This window comes from Oncorhynchus mykiss, chromosome 32 (assembly GCF_013265735.2).
Source record: "Oncorhynchus mykiss isolate Arlee chromosome 32, USDA_OmykA_1.1, whole genome shotgun sequence".
Lineage (NCBI taxonomy): Eukaryota > Metazoa > Chordata > Actinopteri > Salmoniformes > Salmonidae > Oncorhynchus > Oncorhynchus mykiss.
In genome coordinates this window covers 25,436,026-25,453,285 of record NC_050572.1, presented here as the reverse complement: position 1 = coordinate 25,453,285, position 17,260 = coordinate 25,436,026, and the positions used below count along the sequence as shown (strand labels likewise).

The following is a 17,260-nucleotide window of genomic DNA, read 5'->3' as shown; positions in this document are numbered from 1 at the left end:
TAGATGAACAAGCTAGAGGAGCCATGTCTGCATTTTGGCACAGGTACAGCCAATTTAACTTCCTAGCAAAAAATATCTAATTGATGGGGCTTTTTAATTATATTTTCCCCGTAGCTTACCTGAAACAATTGGTCACTTAAGTTAGTGTCTCCCTTTATAGGGGTTGATTAACACTACCTGCTATAGTTGACTAGTGCCAGTCCACAAACCTGAGGACACCACTGCTAAATGTAATTGAGTTCAATTAAGTACCCAATTTGCCTGGAACAGTCATTCCTATTCATGAATTCAACCCAATTTATACAAAATCTTGATCAAATGCCTAATGAGCAAAGCATGTAAAGGAGGATCATCCTGCTCTTCATTTCGGTACAGTAATCATAGAGATCTATAAACCTGTCTGGATTGAATTGAGGCAACATCACATGCAATCTTCACTGACAAAAGGGTTCAACATCCATTGTACTACCAGTAATATTAATTGTACATTAATATCATTTCACAAAGCAAATTCAGTGGCTGAGTAACAGTATCACATCAATATGTAGGCCCTAATAGTTTGTGGGCACTTATAGTGCAATTCATGTATTTATTGTTGTGCAGTGGCTTTGCTGGGGCCCAAGATTTGCATGCTAAAATCACCACTGGAACCTGAGCATGCCCAAATAAAGATCACACGTATCCTTAAGTCTGGAGTTCATGCTTTATTTGAATAGTTTTAGTAGGAAATTGCATGGCCTTTTCAGAGTAGGTCTAGTAAAAGGCTTTTCGGTGAATCCTATTTCATGGCTCTTTGAAAGCTCACAGCTTTCATTCTCTCCCAACTATACCAAGTTATGTTAAATCAATACAGACCAAATTGAGGTGTAACTTTTTTTCCCCCCCTGATGTTCCAAACATTGCGCACCATGTTTGTCTCATCACTTCTAGATGAACAAGCTAGAGGAGCCATGTCTGCATTTTGGCACAGGTACAGCCAATTTAACTTCCTAGCAAAAAATATCTAATTGATGGGGCTTTTTAATTATATTTTCCCCGTAGCTTACCTGAAACAATTGGTCACTTAAGTTAGTGTCTCCCTTTATAGGGGTTGATTAACACTACCTGCTATAGTTGACTAGTGCCAGTCCACAAACCTGAGGACACCACTGCTAAATGTAATTGAGTTCAATTAAGTACCCAATTTGCCTGGAACAGTCATTCCTATTCATGAATTCAACCCAATTTATACAAAATCTTGATCAAATGCCTAATGAGCAAAGCATGTAAAGGAGGATCATCCTGCTCTTCATTTCGGTACAGTAATCATAGAGATCTATAAACCTGTCTGGATTGAATTGAGGCAACATCACATGCAATCTTCACTGACAAAAGGGTTCAACATCCATTGTACTACCAGTAATATTAATTGTACATTAATATCATTTCACAAAGCAAATTCAGTGGCTGAGTAACAGTATCACATCAATATAAACAGGTTGTACGTTCTTAACTCAATGAAACCAAAAGACCCAGTCCCCCAGAATACTGCTATTACACAAGTATGCATAATATATGTCCAGAGATTGGACAAATCCTGACCAATCCATTGGTTTGTTCATCTTTCTTACAGTCCAGTCCTGTATGCTTGTCACTAAAATGCATACAATTCTACCTTGAAGTTATCAAGGGATTTTATTCTGGATAAATAAAGGTCGAAGAAACAGCAGTCACTTCCTTCTCAGACAAAGATAATTATACATATTCAAGACTGCATATAAATGAAAGTCACAAAATAACCATGTATTATACAGTTACATACTCAATGTACTATGATTGTCAAACAGTACAAAGAGTTCAATTTCATGATCGTTGTCACAAGCATATAGAAAAATACTAAACAATCCCTTTCAGTTCATCAGTTCAGGAAGGTCAGGAAAAATGTCTTTAAAAAAGCCATTCCATCCATTGACTTGTGACGATCCTCTTCATTGTTTCTTTCCCCCCTGCAAGAAAGGAAATGTTTGTGTGGGCAGATAAATGGTTCCAACAAATATGTTAGGAACTAGCTGCATGGTTACAGCCAAATATAGCCTTGATTAAGTTAAGTGGCCTGGAAACCGTACTGATTTCACAATCAGTTTGGATTCCAGGCTAGAAAAAAAACATGTCAAAGAATAAAATGGTGCCTGATGAGTGATTGCAGGGTGTTTGTTTGTAGTGTTGTGGCCTACCTTGTGTTCCGCAGTCACATTCATTCCTGTGAGATGGAGCACTCAGTTATTTCGGAGTCTGGGGTGCTGCTACCGCTCCGATCACTGTACGTGTCCCTACGGAAATGGGATTCATATACTTACGCCAACCTCTTCAACACAATATTTTGTATTAGAACGGCATACTGTTGCTATAAAATGTTTAAGTTCCACGGAACAATATTAAATTGAGGCAGTGCTTATAACTATGGGTGTCCATTCATTGCCAGCATGGCTGCAGTCTTTCTACAGCCCTACTGCTACATTTAACACAGGCTTACGACTCATTGATACTTGTATGGAATCATACTGATTCTAAGGGAATGTTCGGTGGTTACCGTGGAGACAGACGGCAGCCCTTGTGCAGGTAGCTCTGTAGTTTCCCGGCTGATGCCAGCAGGAGGCCAAAGTAGGGAGGCGATGGTTTGATGGGGCGAGAGGTGAACTCAGGATGATACTGCACCCCTACGAAATAGGGATGATCTGGAAATCCAGCAGAAAAGGTGCTGTAGTTCATGTTAGGTCTGGGTAAAAAGGCACGAGCAAACCTGACCAACAACCACGTAGAGCTAATCTTTTGTCCACCCATATACACATGATCCCTGACTCTCTCTCTCGCTCTTACCGTCTAGCTCGATGACTTCCATTCGCTCTCCTTCTATGTCTTGACCCACAAAGTGAAAGCCTTTCCCCTCAAAGTGCTCCTTCAACTCTGGGTTCACCTGAGACAGGAATAGGAAACAAGTTAAGCACACTGAACCACACCCACTATTGACATGTAGAGAGGGGATATACAGAGAGAGAAAGTGAACCTCCGACAAACCTCAAAGCGATGTCTGTGTCTCTCATCCACATACTCAACATCTCCGTAAAGTCGTCCTGCAATGAAACAACTATAAGCACAGAGCAGGCATATGGTGTGATTATGACGGTAAGCACAGAGCAGGTATATGGTGTGATTATGACGGTAAGCACAGAGCAGGTATATGGTGTGATTATGACGGTGACTTTACTCTCAAAGTTCGGTCTCTTACTTAGAATACTGTTGTTGGTCTTGAAAATGGTCCGTCTCTTTCCCAGCCTCATGGTCCCGCCCATTTGCCCAGGATTGTGTTCTGGCATGTCAATCACCTAGAGCGAAGCAATAAAGGAATATTTGTTTGTTGGCCTTTAAAACCAGTAAAGGGGAAGAGAGATCTTATGAATGTGGAACCTACCACAGGATGCTTTGATTCGGGATCAAACTCTGTTGAGTTGGCATCTTCCCATCCTAGCATGTTCCTGGCAAACTCACACACAGCCAGCTGCATCCCTAGACACACACCTGCAAACACATACCAGTCAGGTTAACACGGCACATACACTAAAGTATGTGGACACTCATTCAAATTTGTGGATTTGTCTATTTCAGCCACAGCCGTTGCTGACAGGTGTATAGAATTGAGCACACAGCCATGCAATCTCCATAGGAACACATTGGCAGTAGAATGGCCTTACAGAAGAGCTCAGTGACTTTCAACGTGAAACTGTCAGTTCTGCAAATTTCGGCCCTGCTAGAGCTCCCCCGATCAACTGTATGTGCTGTGATTGTGTGTCCTACCACTTCGCTCAGCCACGAAGTGGTAGGACACACAAGCTCACAGAACGGGACAGCCGAGTGCTGAAGCAGGTAAAAATCGTCTGTCCTAGGTTGCAACACTCACTACCGAGTTCCAAACTGCCTCTGGAAGCAACGTCAGCACAATATCTGTTCGTTGGGAGCTTCATGAAATGGGTTTCAATGGCCGAGCAGCCGCCTAAGATCACCATGCGCAATGCCAAGTGTCGGCTGGGGTGGTGTAAAGTTAGCCGACGTTGGACTCTGGAGCAGTGGAAATGCGTTCTCTGGGGTGATGAATAACGATGAATAACGCTTCACCATCTGGCAGTCCGACAGACAAATCCAGTTTGGCGGATGCCAGGAGAACACTATCTGCCCCAATGCATAGTGCCAAATGTAAAGTTTGGTGGAGGATAAATAATGGTCTGGGGCTGTTTTTTATGGATCGGGATAGGCCCCTTAGTTCCAGTGAAGGGAAATCTTAACGCTACATCCTACAATGACATTCTGTGCTTCCAACTTTGTGGCAACAGTTTGGGGAAGGTCCTTTCCTGTTTCAGCATGACAATGACACCGTGCGAGGTCCATACAGAAATGGTTTGGAATAACTTGACTGGCCTGTTCAGTGACCCTGACCTCAACCCCATTGAACACCTTTGGTATGAATTGGAACGCCAACTTCGAGCCAGACCTAATCACCCAACATCAGTGCCAGACCTCACTAATGCTCTTGTGGCTGAATGGAAGAAAGTCTCCGCAGCAATGTTACAACATCGAGTGGAAAGCCTTCCCAGAAGAGTGAAGGCTGTTATAGCAGCAAAGGGGGGACCAACTCCATAATAATGCCCATGACTTTGGAATGAGATGTTTGACGAGCTCGTGTCCACATACTTCTGGCCATGTAGTGTACATGAAGGAGTATAGGAATAGAAAGCTTTAATGTTTTCCTTGCTGTAAAGATTATTGCATCATCATGACTGCCTGCCACTGATACAGCCCATTTGGTACCTAGGAAGGGTTTCTTCTGTTTGCGTGCCCAGTTGATAGCCTGAATCTTCCCTTCTGTCCCTCTGACTCCAAACCCTCCAGGTACCAGGATGCCACTGTGGAGAGAAACACCATAATGAACATATAGACTCACTATACTGACCCGCTTCACTACCAGTACAACAGAGTCCAACTGATCCCCCTAACTCAGTGTTTCACAAAACTCTTCTTGTACCCAGCCACTTCTACTTACTTGAAGTATTTAAATTCAAGCATACCTGATTCAACTGGATAAATCAGGTGTGCTGGTACTGAACTACCGTAGGTAAAATAAGTTGAACTAGCTGGGGGTACAAGAAGCGGATTGGAAAACAATGCCATAGCAGGTGCCTGGACTCTACCATACTCACTCAGCACTGCAGAGTTTTTGCCACGCCTCGTGGTACTTCACGGGCTCCTCCGTCAGTGTGTTTGGCTCCAGGTCTGCTGAGTCAATATACTGAGAGAGAGAGAGAAATGTGGGGAGAGAGAGAAGGGGGAGAAGCGACAAGCGGTTGCTATTTTAGGCGTCTCAAGACACATGATAGGACGTATCTTATCCTAGTTATGACATGACTGCACAAACAAATAGACTTCAACATGCATTCACCCTGTAAAGCAGCAATCTTCTATCTCCAAAATAAAAACCTGTTCCTGAGGTCATCAAAGCCAGAGTAAAAGTATAATTTAGCCTTGCTGTATAAGAAACAAAATAGAAAACCTGTGCACGGCAGTGCATCTTCAAGGTGCTTGTGGTTCTACGGCTGGTTTCTCCAGACAAAGATTAAGCGTAATCTTTTCTACATTGAAGATGTTTCTTATTATATGTCCAGGAAACTGGCATGTAGTGCCTTCCAAGTGTGTAGCTTGTACAAGTGTGTAGTTTGTTCGTGTTTACCTTGATCTCCAGTTTGTGGTTGATGGCTAGGGCCGAGTGTTCCAGAGCTTTGATGACTGACGCGTAGGAGTCTGTGAACTTAGTGTATTTCCCCACCAGGGCTATAGAACACTGCTCTAGGAGCCTGTCTGACCTGGGATTCAAAACACACCACAGGCAAGGTTATATGCCGCGTTCAAAACAACTGGGAACTCAGAAATCTCAGACTTCAGTGCACTCAAGACAACAGGGAACTCAGGGGGGGAAAAACTAGCTCCGGCTGAGGAAAATTGTTTTGAACGGTCATCCAACTCGTAATTCCAAGTCGGATACTCTGACATCTTTCTAGGGCTCTGACCTGAAGATCACTGATGTCATGATTTGACCTTGTTTCTTTCTTCGAGTTCCCAGTTGTCTTGAAAGGACCAATAATCTGAATACAGGTCACTCCATGGTGCTGCAAAAGAGCAGGTGAATAGGCATACAGTATCTCTATTTCTCACCCAGGCATGTTCTTTATCAAGGGTTCAAATCAAATTTTATTGGACACATACACATGGTTAGCAGATGATAATGCGAGTGTAGTGAAACGCTTGTGCTTCTAGTTCTGACAGTACAGTAATATCTAACAAGTAATCTAACAATTTCCCAACAACTACCAAATACACAAATCTAAAAGGGGTGAATGAGAATATGTACATACAAATATATGGATGAGCGATGGCCTTAGCAACATAGGCAAGGTGTAATAGATGGTATAAAATACAGTATATACATATGAGTAATATAAGATATGTAAACATTATTTAAAAAGTGGCATTGTTTAAAGTGACTAGTGATCCATTTATTAAAAGTGGCCAGTGATTGGGTCTCAATGTAGGCAGCAGCCTCCGAGTTAGTGATTTCTGTTTAGCAGTCTGATGGCCTTAAGATAGAAGCGGTTTTTCAGGCTTGGGCCCAGCTTGATGCACCTGTACTGACCTCGCCTTCTGGATGGTAGCAGTGTGAACCGGCAGTGGCTCGGTGGGTTGTTGTCTTTGATGATCTTTTTGGGCTTCCCGTGACATCGGGTGCTGTAGGTGTCATAGAGGGCAGGTAGTTTACCCCCGATGATGCGTTGTGCAGACTGCATCACCCTCTGGAGAGCCTTGCGGATGAGGGTGCAGTTGAAGGCGGTGCAGTTGCTATATCAGGCTGTGATACAGCCCGACAGGATGCTCTCGATTGTGCATCTGTAAAAGTTTGTCAGGGTTTTAGGTGACAAGCCAAATTTCTTCACCTCCTGAGGTTGAAGGGGCGCTGTTGCGCCTTCACCACAGTCTGTGTGGGTGGACCATCTCAGTGGTAGGTAGCCTTGTTCTCAAATTTCTTTGTTAAAATCCACAGCTACAATAATGCAGCCTCAGGATATATGGTTTCCAGTTTACATAGAGTCCAGCGAAGTTCCTTTAGGGCCGTATTGGTGTCTGCTTGAGGGGGAATGTACACCGCTGTGGCAATAACTGATGAGAATTATCTTGGAAGATAATATGGCCGGCATTTGATTGTAAGGAATTCTATGTTGGGTGAGCAGAAGGACTTGAGTTGCTTTATGTTGTTATGATTACACCATGAGTCGTTAATCATCAAGTATACACCCCGCCCTTCCTCTTCCCAGAGAGGAGTTTCTCTCTGTTGGCGCAATGCATGGAGAAGCCCGGTGGCTGAACCAATTCCGACAACATATCCTGAGAAAGCCATGTTTCCGTGAAACTGAGAATATTACAATCTCTGGTGTCTCTCTGGAAGGCAACCCTTGTTTGAATTTTATCTACCTTGTTGAGAGACTGGACATTGGCGAGTAGTATACTCGAGGGCGGTGGGCGATGTGCCCGTCTACGGAGCCTGACCAGGAGGCCGACCCGTCTGCGGCACCGTTGTTTTGGGTTGGCTTCTGGGATTAGGTCCATTGACCTGGGTGGTGGTCCAAACAGAGGATCACCTTCGGGAAAGTCATATTTCTGGTCGTAATGTTGGTAAGTTGAAATCGCTCTTATATCCAATAGTTCTTCCTGGCTGTATGTAATAATACTTATGATTCCTGGGGTAACAATTTAAGAAATAATACATAAAAAAACAAAATACTGCATAGTTTCCTAAGGACTCAAAGCGAGGTGACCATCTCTGTTGGCACCATCTGGTTCAAACTCAAATGTGGTGGGTCTAAATCAGGGCTGTTCAATTCCGGTCCTGGAGGGTCGAAACATCTGTTTGTTGTTTCTACCTGGTAGTTAATTGCCCTCACCTGGTGTCCCAGCTCTGAATTAGTCCCTTATTCGAAGGACCGACATTGGACAACCCTGGGCCCGGTTTCCCAAAAGCATCTTAAGGCCAAGTTCATCATTAGAACCATTGAGCTCAATGGGTCTAAATAATTGAGTGCTACCAGTCCCAGTGATTGCCTGCCCGCACACCTAGCAGACACACCAACCCACCTGTCAGACATCTCCTTCCACTTGGTAAGCATCTTCCTGGGGCGTGTCTCTATAGGAAGGTCTAGTCTCTGACAGAAGTAGCCTACCACCCCCTGGTCCTCCAGTAGCAAAGGCACTCTGTAGATGGACGACACGTCTGCCACGCAGATCACCTGGGGGAGGAGAGGAGAAAAGAGCATACACTCAGGCACAACTAGATGTAGATCTCTCCTCGCATCCTTCTCAAAAACACAGATGGAAAAGTCAATGGGGAGGAACCTTGGATATTTCCCCCCAATACGGTTGGGAAGGAGGCGAGGAGATGGGATGTGAGGAATCGCTGGGAAGACTTATTGTGCCAGTGTCGTGTTTCATCCTAGTGTGTGGCTGTAGGATCAGGTCTTACCTGTTCAGGTTCTACGTGACAGAACATGGAGATCTTCTCTTTGACAGAGTTCTCCAGGGGAGTGGAGCAGCGACACATGATCTGGAGGGAATTGAGAACACAATTAGCTAACAGGCAATCCTTAAACACTAAATATATAAAATGGACAGAAAAGTGGTTATGACTGTCATACCTTGCCACACTTAAGAGATGGTAGAAACTTGGTCAAATTTAAACTCACCAGATCAGGAGACAGGCCCAGTCCCCTGAGCTCTCTGACACTGTTCTGAGTAGGCTTGGTCTTCTGCTCTCCTGTGGCACTGGGCTGTGGTACCAGGCTGACGTGGATGTTACAAAAGTTCTCCCTCTTGACTTTAAACTGGAACTGCCTGAAGGCTTCGATGAAAGGCATGCTCTCGATGTCTCCCACGGTGCCTCCTAGCTGCACACATAAACAGACATACCGGGAAACACAATTACACAGGAATACAACTAGTAACAACCCAGCCCGAAATGACTCCTCGAGTACATATGCCACACTAATATCAAACCAAGAAAGGGTATCAGGAAGTTATTGATATACCCTTTTACCATAATATTTTACCTCGATGACACAGATCTGAGGCTCCACACCGTCATCGTCAACAGGTACTCTAGCCTGACGCATCACCCACTCCTGGATGGCATCAGTGATGTGGGGCACCACTGCAAAGGACACACCAAACAGGGACAGTTAGTCTGGAGATGCATAGAAAATTACACAAGAGAACTTGATATATCATATCCTTCCTCTTTGGTTCTTCGTAGGATATGGGACAGAGGTCAGAACTGCCATGCCAAAAAATCTAAATCAAATTCAACTCAACTATTCAACCAAGATCTGAACTCCCATATGCCCAGTCTCTCTCCCACCATGACTTGGTTTTACCCTGTACAGTCTTTCCCATTCCCAGGTAATCCCCTCTCCTCGTTATTGACAGACTGGTAGATCTTCCTCTAACCCCTGGTTATACTGGTTCTCCCCCAGTCATCCCAGGCTTATTCCACACCGTCTTATAGGTAGTCTTACCCTGTACAGTCTTCCCCAGGTAGTCTCCTCTCCTCTCCTTGTTGATGACAGACTGGTAGATCTTGCCAGTGGTCAGGTTGTTGTCTTTGGTCAGTCTGATGTCCAGGAACCTCTCGTAGTTCCCCAGGTCCAGATCCACCTCACCCCCATCATCCAGCACAAACACCTCACCTGGAGAGAGACCAGAGGAACAGGGTTAAAACCCCTCACCTGGAGAGAGACCAGAGGAACGGGGTTAAAACCCCTCACCTGGAGAGAGACCAGAGGAACAGGGTTAAAACCCCTCACCTGGAGAGAGACCAGAGGAACAGGGTTAAAACCCCTCACCTGGAGAGAGACCAGAGGAACGGGGTTAAAACCCCTCACCTGGAGAGAGACCAGAGGAACGGGGTTAAAACCCCTCACCTGGAGAGAGACCAGAGAAACAGGGTTAAAACCCCTCACCTGGAGAGAGACCAGAGGAACGGTGTTAAAACCCCTCACCTGGAGAGAGACCAGAGGAACGGGGTTAAAACCCCTCACCTGGAGAGAGACCAGAGGAACAGGGTTAAAACCCCTCACCTGGAGAGAGACCAGAGGAACGGGGTTAAAACCCCTCACCTGGAGAGAGACTAGGGGAACGGGGTTAAAACCCCTCACCTGGAGAGAGACCAGAGGAACAGGGTTAAAACCCCTCACCTGGAGAGAGACCAGAGGAATGGGGTTAAAACCCCTCACCTGGAGAGAGACTAGGGGAACGGGGTTAAAACCCCTCACCTGGAGAGAGACCAGAGGAACAGGGTTAAAACCCCTCACCTGGAGAGAGACCAGAGGAACGGGGTTAAAACCCCTCACCTGGAGAGAGACTAGGGGAACGGGGTTAAAACCCCTCACCTGGAGAGAGACCAGAGGAACGGTGTTAAAACCCCTCACCTGGAGAGAGACCAGAGGAACAGGGTTAAAACCCCTCACCTGGAGAGAGACCAGAGGAACAGGGTTAAAACCCCTCACCTGGAGAGAGACTAGAGGAACAGGGTTAAAACCCCTCACCTGTAGAGAGACCAGAGGAACGGGGTTAAAACCCCTCACCTGTAGAGAGACCAGAGGAACGGGGTTAAAACCCCTCACCTGTAGAGAGACCAGAGGAACGGGGTTAAAACCCCTCACCTGTAGAGAGACCAGAGGAACGGGGTTAAAACCCCTCACCTGTAGAGAGACCAGAGGAACGGGGTTAAAACCCCTCACCTGTAGAGAGACCAGAGGAACGGGGTTAAAACCCCTCACCTGTAGAGAGACCAGAGGAACGGGGTTAAAACTCCTCACCTGTAGAGAGACCAGAGGAACGGGGTTAAAACCCCTCACCTGTAGAGAGACCAGAGGAACGGGGTTAAAACCCCTCACCTGTAGAGACCAGAGGAACAGGGTAGGGGAGTGGCAAGGTTAAAACCCAACACACAAACACCTGATTCTGCTCATTTTATTTGATGTTCATGTCTCCATCTGTATGGATGTTGATCTAAACTCAGCAAAAAAAGAAACGGCCCTTTTACAGTACCCGGTCTTTCAAAGATAATTAGTAGAAATCAAAATAACTTCACAGATCTTCAGCGTAAAGGGTTTAAACACTGTTTAAACAATTAATGAACACAATTAATGAACATGCACCCTAGGAACGGTCGTTAAGACACTAACAGCTTACAGACGGTAGGCAATTAAGGTCACAGTTATGAAAGAGGCCTTTCTACTGACTCTGAAAAACACCAAAATAAAGATGCCCAGGGTCCCTGCTCATCTGCGCGAACGTGCCTTAGGCATGCTGCAAGGAGGCATGAGGACTGCAGATGTGGCCAGGGCAATAAATTGCAATGTCCGTACTGTGAGAAGCCTAAGACAGCGCTACAGGGAGACAGGACGGACAGCTGATCGTCCTTGCAGTGCAGACCACGTGTAACAACACCTGCACAGGATCGGTACATCCGAACATCACACCTGCGGGACAGGTACAGGATGGCAACAACAACTGCCTGAGTTACACCAGGAACGCACAATCCCTCCATCAGTGCTCCGACTGTCCGCAACAGGCTGAGAGAGGCTGGACTGAGAGCTTGTAGGCCTGTTGTAAGGCAGGTCCTCACCAGATATCAACGGCAACAACGTCGCCTATTTGCACAAACCCACCATCGCTGGACCAGACAGGACTGTGCTCTTCACTGACGAGTCGTGGTTTTGTCTCACCAGGGGTGACGGTGGTAGTCGCACTTATCATCGAAGGAATGAGCATTACACCGAGGCTTGTACTCTGGAGCGGGATCGATTTGGAGGTGGAGGGTCTGTCATGGTCTGGGGCGATGTGTCACAGCATCATCGGAGTGAGCTTGTTGTCATTGCAGGAAATCTCAACGCTGTGCGTTACAGGGAAGACATCCTCCTCCCTCATATGGTACTCTTCCTGCAGGCTCATCCTGACATGACCCTCCAGCATGACAATGCCACCAGCTATACTGCTCGTTCTGTGCGTGATTTCCTGAAACACAAGAATATCAGTCTTCTGCCATGGCCAGCGAAGAGCCCGGATCTCAATCCCATTGAGCACATCTGGGACCTGTTGGATAGGAGAATGAGGGCTAGGGCCATTTCCCACAGAAATGTCTGGGAACGTGCAGGTGCCTTGGTGGAAGAGTGGGGTAACATCTTACAGCAAGAACTGGCAAACCTGGTGCAGTCCATGAGGAGGAAATGCACTGCAGTACTTAATGCAGCTGGTGGCTGTTACCTTTGTTCAGGGACACATTATTCCATTTCTGTTAGTCACATGTCTGTGGAACTTGTTCAGTTAACAAGATTCAACAACTGAGACATTATGTTCATACAAATATTGACACATGTTAAGTTTGTTGAAAATAAACACAGTTGACAGTGAGAGGATGGTTCTTTTTTTTGGCGAGTTTAGATTATTGCTGTACACTTCTGCACACACACACAACACCAAGATTAATTCCTAGTAACATTTATTGCATGGCAATAACGTTATATGATTCTGACTACTGTGCTTCAGCAGAGTCATTCCATAACAAACTAAGAATAGCACTTGGGAGGCCTCATGGCATATAATACCTTTACAGTGTAGTTTTCAACCTATTTTAGTTAGTTAGCAGTTTCTTATGTTTCATGATCCCAGACTTACTCTTGAGAAGCACTGGTGTAGATCATGTATTAGATAAAACTATTTTGTGAACAGAGTTACACCGCATACACAACACAGATGTCATAAACTGATGGGATACAGAACATAGAAATAGAATGACATTGTCATAGAATTCACTCTATTTCTATGATACAGAACATTTCCTGGACTCACCGTGCTCGTACGGAGAGAAGGTCCCAGCGTCTATGTTGATGTAGGGGTCGATCTTGATGGCAGTGACGCGCAGACCACATGACTTGAGAATGGTTCCCACGCTGGAGGCGATGATCCCCTTCCCGATGCCAGAGATGACGCCACCAGTGACCAGGATGTACTTCATTGTGGCAATGGGTAGGAGTAGGGCTGTGGAGGTCATTACATTTTATCAGCTGGTTTTTGTCACGCAAAATACATCCGTTCTCACGGTAACTGACCGTTAATTAACAACATGTTGAGCATCTCCAGGCCTCCATGCATACAAGCCACTGATGTGTGCTTTTGGAGCATCTACATTTTAAAAAGTCTAATAAATCAATTTAATATACACCATCACAATACATCCATGATGTATTTTATTCAGCTCTAAAGAAACATTATGATATGAAGAAAATGTATTTCAGAAGAACAGAATATGAGTTTGTCTACTGTATGTTATCTGGCTATGTGCCATGCCATAGACTGCAGGCTTGTTCAGTTAGCAGACAAGATATGTTTATAAGTCCCGTGGCATTATTTTATATTATATGATTTTATAGTTAGAAGAATATAATTGAACTTAGCTGAATAAAACAGAAAGGATATTTATCCCATTCTGGAGCGAGTGTGCATATGAAGTGGCTATGTTGAGTGTAAAAGTGATCATTTGAAACAGGTCCTATATGCTAGATTTAAAGTTATTTGGCAACTTTAGTTGTGAATGATACAAACCTTAGAATGCCTTAGAAATCAAAAGATATATGGGCTGCATGAAGCGACTAGAGACTATTGATGACTTGAGAAAGTCGCTAAAAAAGCTTTACGCTCTGTTCATTGCCTCAGGCTGCACATGCTGTTCTCTCTTCAAATGATCATATTTTCACCCATCAGACTTCTCAATTTAATCGTCTCTACTAATATGTAAAATTAGTTTTGATTTAGAATGGTCTATTATCAGATGTGAAGGAACTGGAGCAGAGGGGAAAAGACATGTCATCCTTATGCATGAATAGTGAATGAGACCGCTTTCCCTCCTGTTTGTTTCTCAATCATGCTGGGTAGGCTACCCGTTATTTCACCCCATACATCAACCACTGTTTGAGGAGAACCAGCTATTTCATTAAACTGTTGACACCCCCTCTCTCTGCCCTCTAAAGAAAGGAATGAAGGAGAGAGGGGAGGAGATGGAAACGCATGGTGAGATATGATGTAGCTAAAGGTAATGTCAGCCTATTAATTATGAAAATATAAAACATGCCCAATTACCAGTCTATTCAAAACCAAATTCACTATAATTGTAGGCCAACTCCAAGTTTGATTAATGTAGGTTACCAACTATGTATTAAAGAGATTAAATCAGCTTTTTTTAATCTTTATTTTACTTCAGGTTTTCTTTCAGAATTGAGCTCATATATAGGCCTATGCATAAGCTAATATACATGTGTGTTTTGTATACGTGTGTTTTGAATTAATCATCACCTGAGAAAGGCTGTCCATTTCATTATGTTAGGCTTTGAAACAACATCCACAAAGACCATGTTTTCCACTCAATTTCAACCTGTTGTTAAACTTCTGTCTTCAAATTGATCAATCACAGTGAGGTGAGTTTTAAAAGTATATACTGTTTTGATAAGTGTGATTTTCGACTCCATTTGCATTGATGTCAGAGTGGTTCGAGGGACAACAGAGCCCTGAGTGGAGTGCCAGGCCATTAGCGACCTTGATGATCGTTAGCGAGAGTACTACTAACGTATGTCCAGAGTACATAAAAGGAGATTAACTGGACTCAATGGTCACAAAAGCATTTTACTACGGTCATGGCTGTGGGTGAGGCGGTAATAAGGTCACCTCAACAGCCCTAGGTAGGAGACAATAATACTCAGTTGATCGATTTACAGTATCTACTTGAGGCGCCAGGTAGCCTAGAGGTTGGAGGTGCGCTATAGTAACTGGAGAATTCCGGATTACTATAGTTCTGTCCACGTTATCACTGACCATGCGCGCGAAGGTACAGAACATGCAAGAGAGAAGGCGCGCGCATCTGAGGAATCACGTTACTTTTTCCGCTCACTTAATTTTAACTTTTTAAATCTAGCTACTTTCAGTAAATGCAACAACTTAACGTTATAACTGTTTTGGTCGTTGAAAAACATCACACCAGTTGTAACACGAGTTACCTAGAGGTCTTGCAACATATAAAGTCACGTTAGCTAGTTACTGGGCAGTTAGCTTTAATAGCTAGTTATTTAGCTATCCTATCCCATTAACAATGGCTGTGAGCCACACTAGCTGGCCAGCGATCTAAACTGAATCATAGGCCAGTGCACGAAACGATGTACCACGCGCCCAAACCTACGTCCGATTACAGTGCGATAAATATATCAAATGCTGACTCCAAGGACTGCATCACATGTCAACTGAGCTAGCAAGGTAACACTAGGCTACATCAGGGCTGCAGTTATGTTCACAAAGCATGTTTTCAACTCACCAAAAATAAATGGTGCACTGCGGTCAAACGGTAAGTCTTCGAACTTGATTTTAAATTGTCAATGTATAGAACATAGATTTTTTCCCTTCAAATCTCTAATAAAAATAAAAAAACGAATTGATTTAGAATGTAGCTAGCTACCATCCATCCACTCCAACACGTGTTGATTGGCCAATCTAATACTACCAGAGCCGTACAGAAAAGACAAACCGGTATGGGTGGTCGAGGACACCAAGATTGCGTAGGATCTGCGCATGCACCACGCTGGAAACGTAAATATTCTTCTTCTGCACGTGGCAGACTAGACGCTGTGTTGCGTATTGCTGCCTTTCGCAGGTCGGAGTGCGGATTGCCCAATTTGGTCAACCCCCCAAAAAGGGAAAAGAGGAATGGGAACATCTTGAATTCCACCACCATCGAACCCTGTACCTAAGCACTATCCCCCAAACCCACCACCCCTACCCCACTACTTTGGCCCTAAATAATCCTAAACCAGGCTGTCCGCCTGGGAAGAATGGGACCCCTTCTCTCAAAACTTTCTGTAGATCTTCTGCACTAAAATCTCCCACAACCAAATATTTCTCTGCTGCTGCAACTACCACATCTATCTAAGGTGATTTCCGCTCCATCAATGCAGTGCAGTTGATCACCATGGCTATAAATGGAAGAAATCCAACCTTACTAAAATTCATCCTCTCTGGCTTTCTCTCTTCAGGCCTAGTCAATGGGAGCCTCCCAGTTCAAATCAAATCAAATTTTATTTGTCACATACACATGGTTAGCAGATGTTAATGCGAGTGTAGCGAAATGCTTGTGCTTCTAGTTCCGACAATGCAGTAATAACCAACAAGTAATCTAACTAACAATTCCAAAACTACTGTCTTGTACACAGTGTAAGGGGATAAAGAATATGTACATAAGGATATATGAATGAGTGATGGTACAGAGCAGCATAGGCAAGATACAGTAGATGGTATCGAGTACAGTATGTACAAATGAGATGAGTATGTAAACAAAGTGGCATAGTTTAAAGTGGCTAGTGATACATGTATTACATAAGGATACAGTCGATGATATAGAGTACAGTATATACGTATGCATATGAGATGAATAATGTAGGGTAAGTAACATTATATAAGGTAGCATTGTTTAAAGTGGCTAGTGATATATTTACATCATTTCCCATCAATTCCCATTATTAAAGTGGCTGGAGTTGAGTCAGTGTCAGTGTGTTGGCAGCAGCCACTCAATGTTAGTGGTGGCTGTTTAACAGTCTGATGGCCTTGAGATAGAAGCTGTTTTTCAGTCTCTCGGTCCCAGCTTTGATGCACCTGTACTGACCTCGCCTTCTGGATGATAGCGGGGTGAACAGGCAGTGGCTCGGGTGGTTGATGTCCTTGATGATCTTTATGGCCTTCCTGTGACATCGGGTGGTGTAGGTGTCCTGGAGGGCAGGTAGTTTGCCCCCGGTGATGCGTTGTGCAGACCTCACCACCCTCTGGAGAGCCTTACGGTTGAGGGCGGAGCAGTTGCCGTACCAGGCGGTGATACAGCCCGCCAGGATGCTCTCGATTGTGCATCTGTAGAAGTTTGTGAGTGCTTTTGGTGACAAGCCGAATTTCTTCAGCCTCCTGAGGTTGAAGAGGCGCTGCTGCGCCTTCTTCACAATGCTGTCTGTGTGAGTGGACCAATTCAGTTTGTCTGTGATGTGTATGCCGAGGAACTTAAAACTTGCTACCCTCTCCACTACTGTTCCATCGATGTGGATAGGGG

General features: G+C 44.5%; 1 protein-coding gene across 1 annotated transcript; it reads right to left on the bottom strand.

The window, feature by feature from the left end:
• Positions 1-689: 689 nt before the first annotated feature.
• LOC110488169 (CTP synthase 1) lies at positions 690-15,728 on the bottom strand. Its single transcript, XM_021560258.2, has 17 exons — positions 15,488-15,728; positions 12,979-13,167; positions 9,642-9,812; positions 9,177-9,277; positions 8,814-9,014; positions 8,594-8,674; positions 8,209-8,360; positions 5,756-5,888; positions 5,229-5,317; positions 4,840-4,934; positions 3,449-3,555; positions 3,266-3,362; positions 3,055-3,110; positions 2,857-2,953; positions 2,570-2,714; positions 2,214-2,309; positions 690-1,985 (listed from the first exon to the last, which is right to left on the bottom strand). Exons 2-16 carry the CDS (start codon positions 13,142-13,144, stop codon positions 2,234-2,236), a joined length of 1,767 nt encoding a protein of 588 aa, XP_021415933.2. The 5' UTR covers positions 13,145-13,167; positions 15,488-15,728; the 3' UTR covers positions 690-1,985; positions 2,214-2,233.
• Between the last annotated feature and the right edge of the window lie 1,532 nt (positions 15,729-17,260).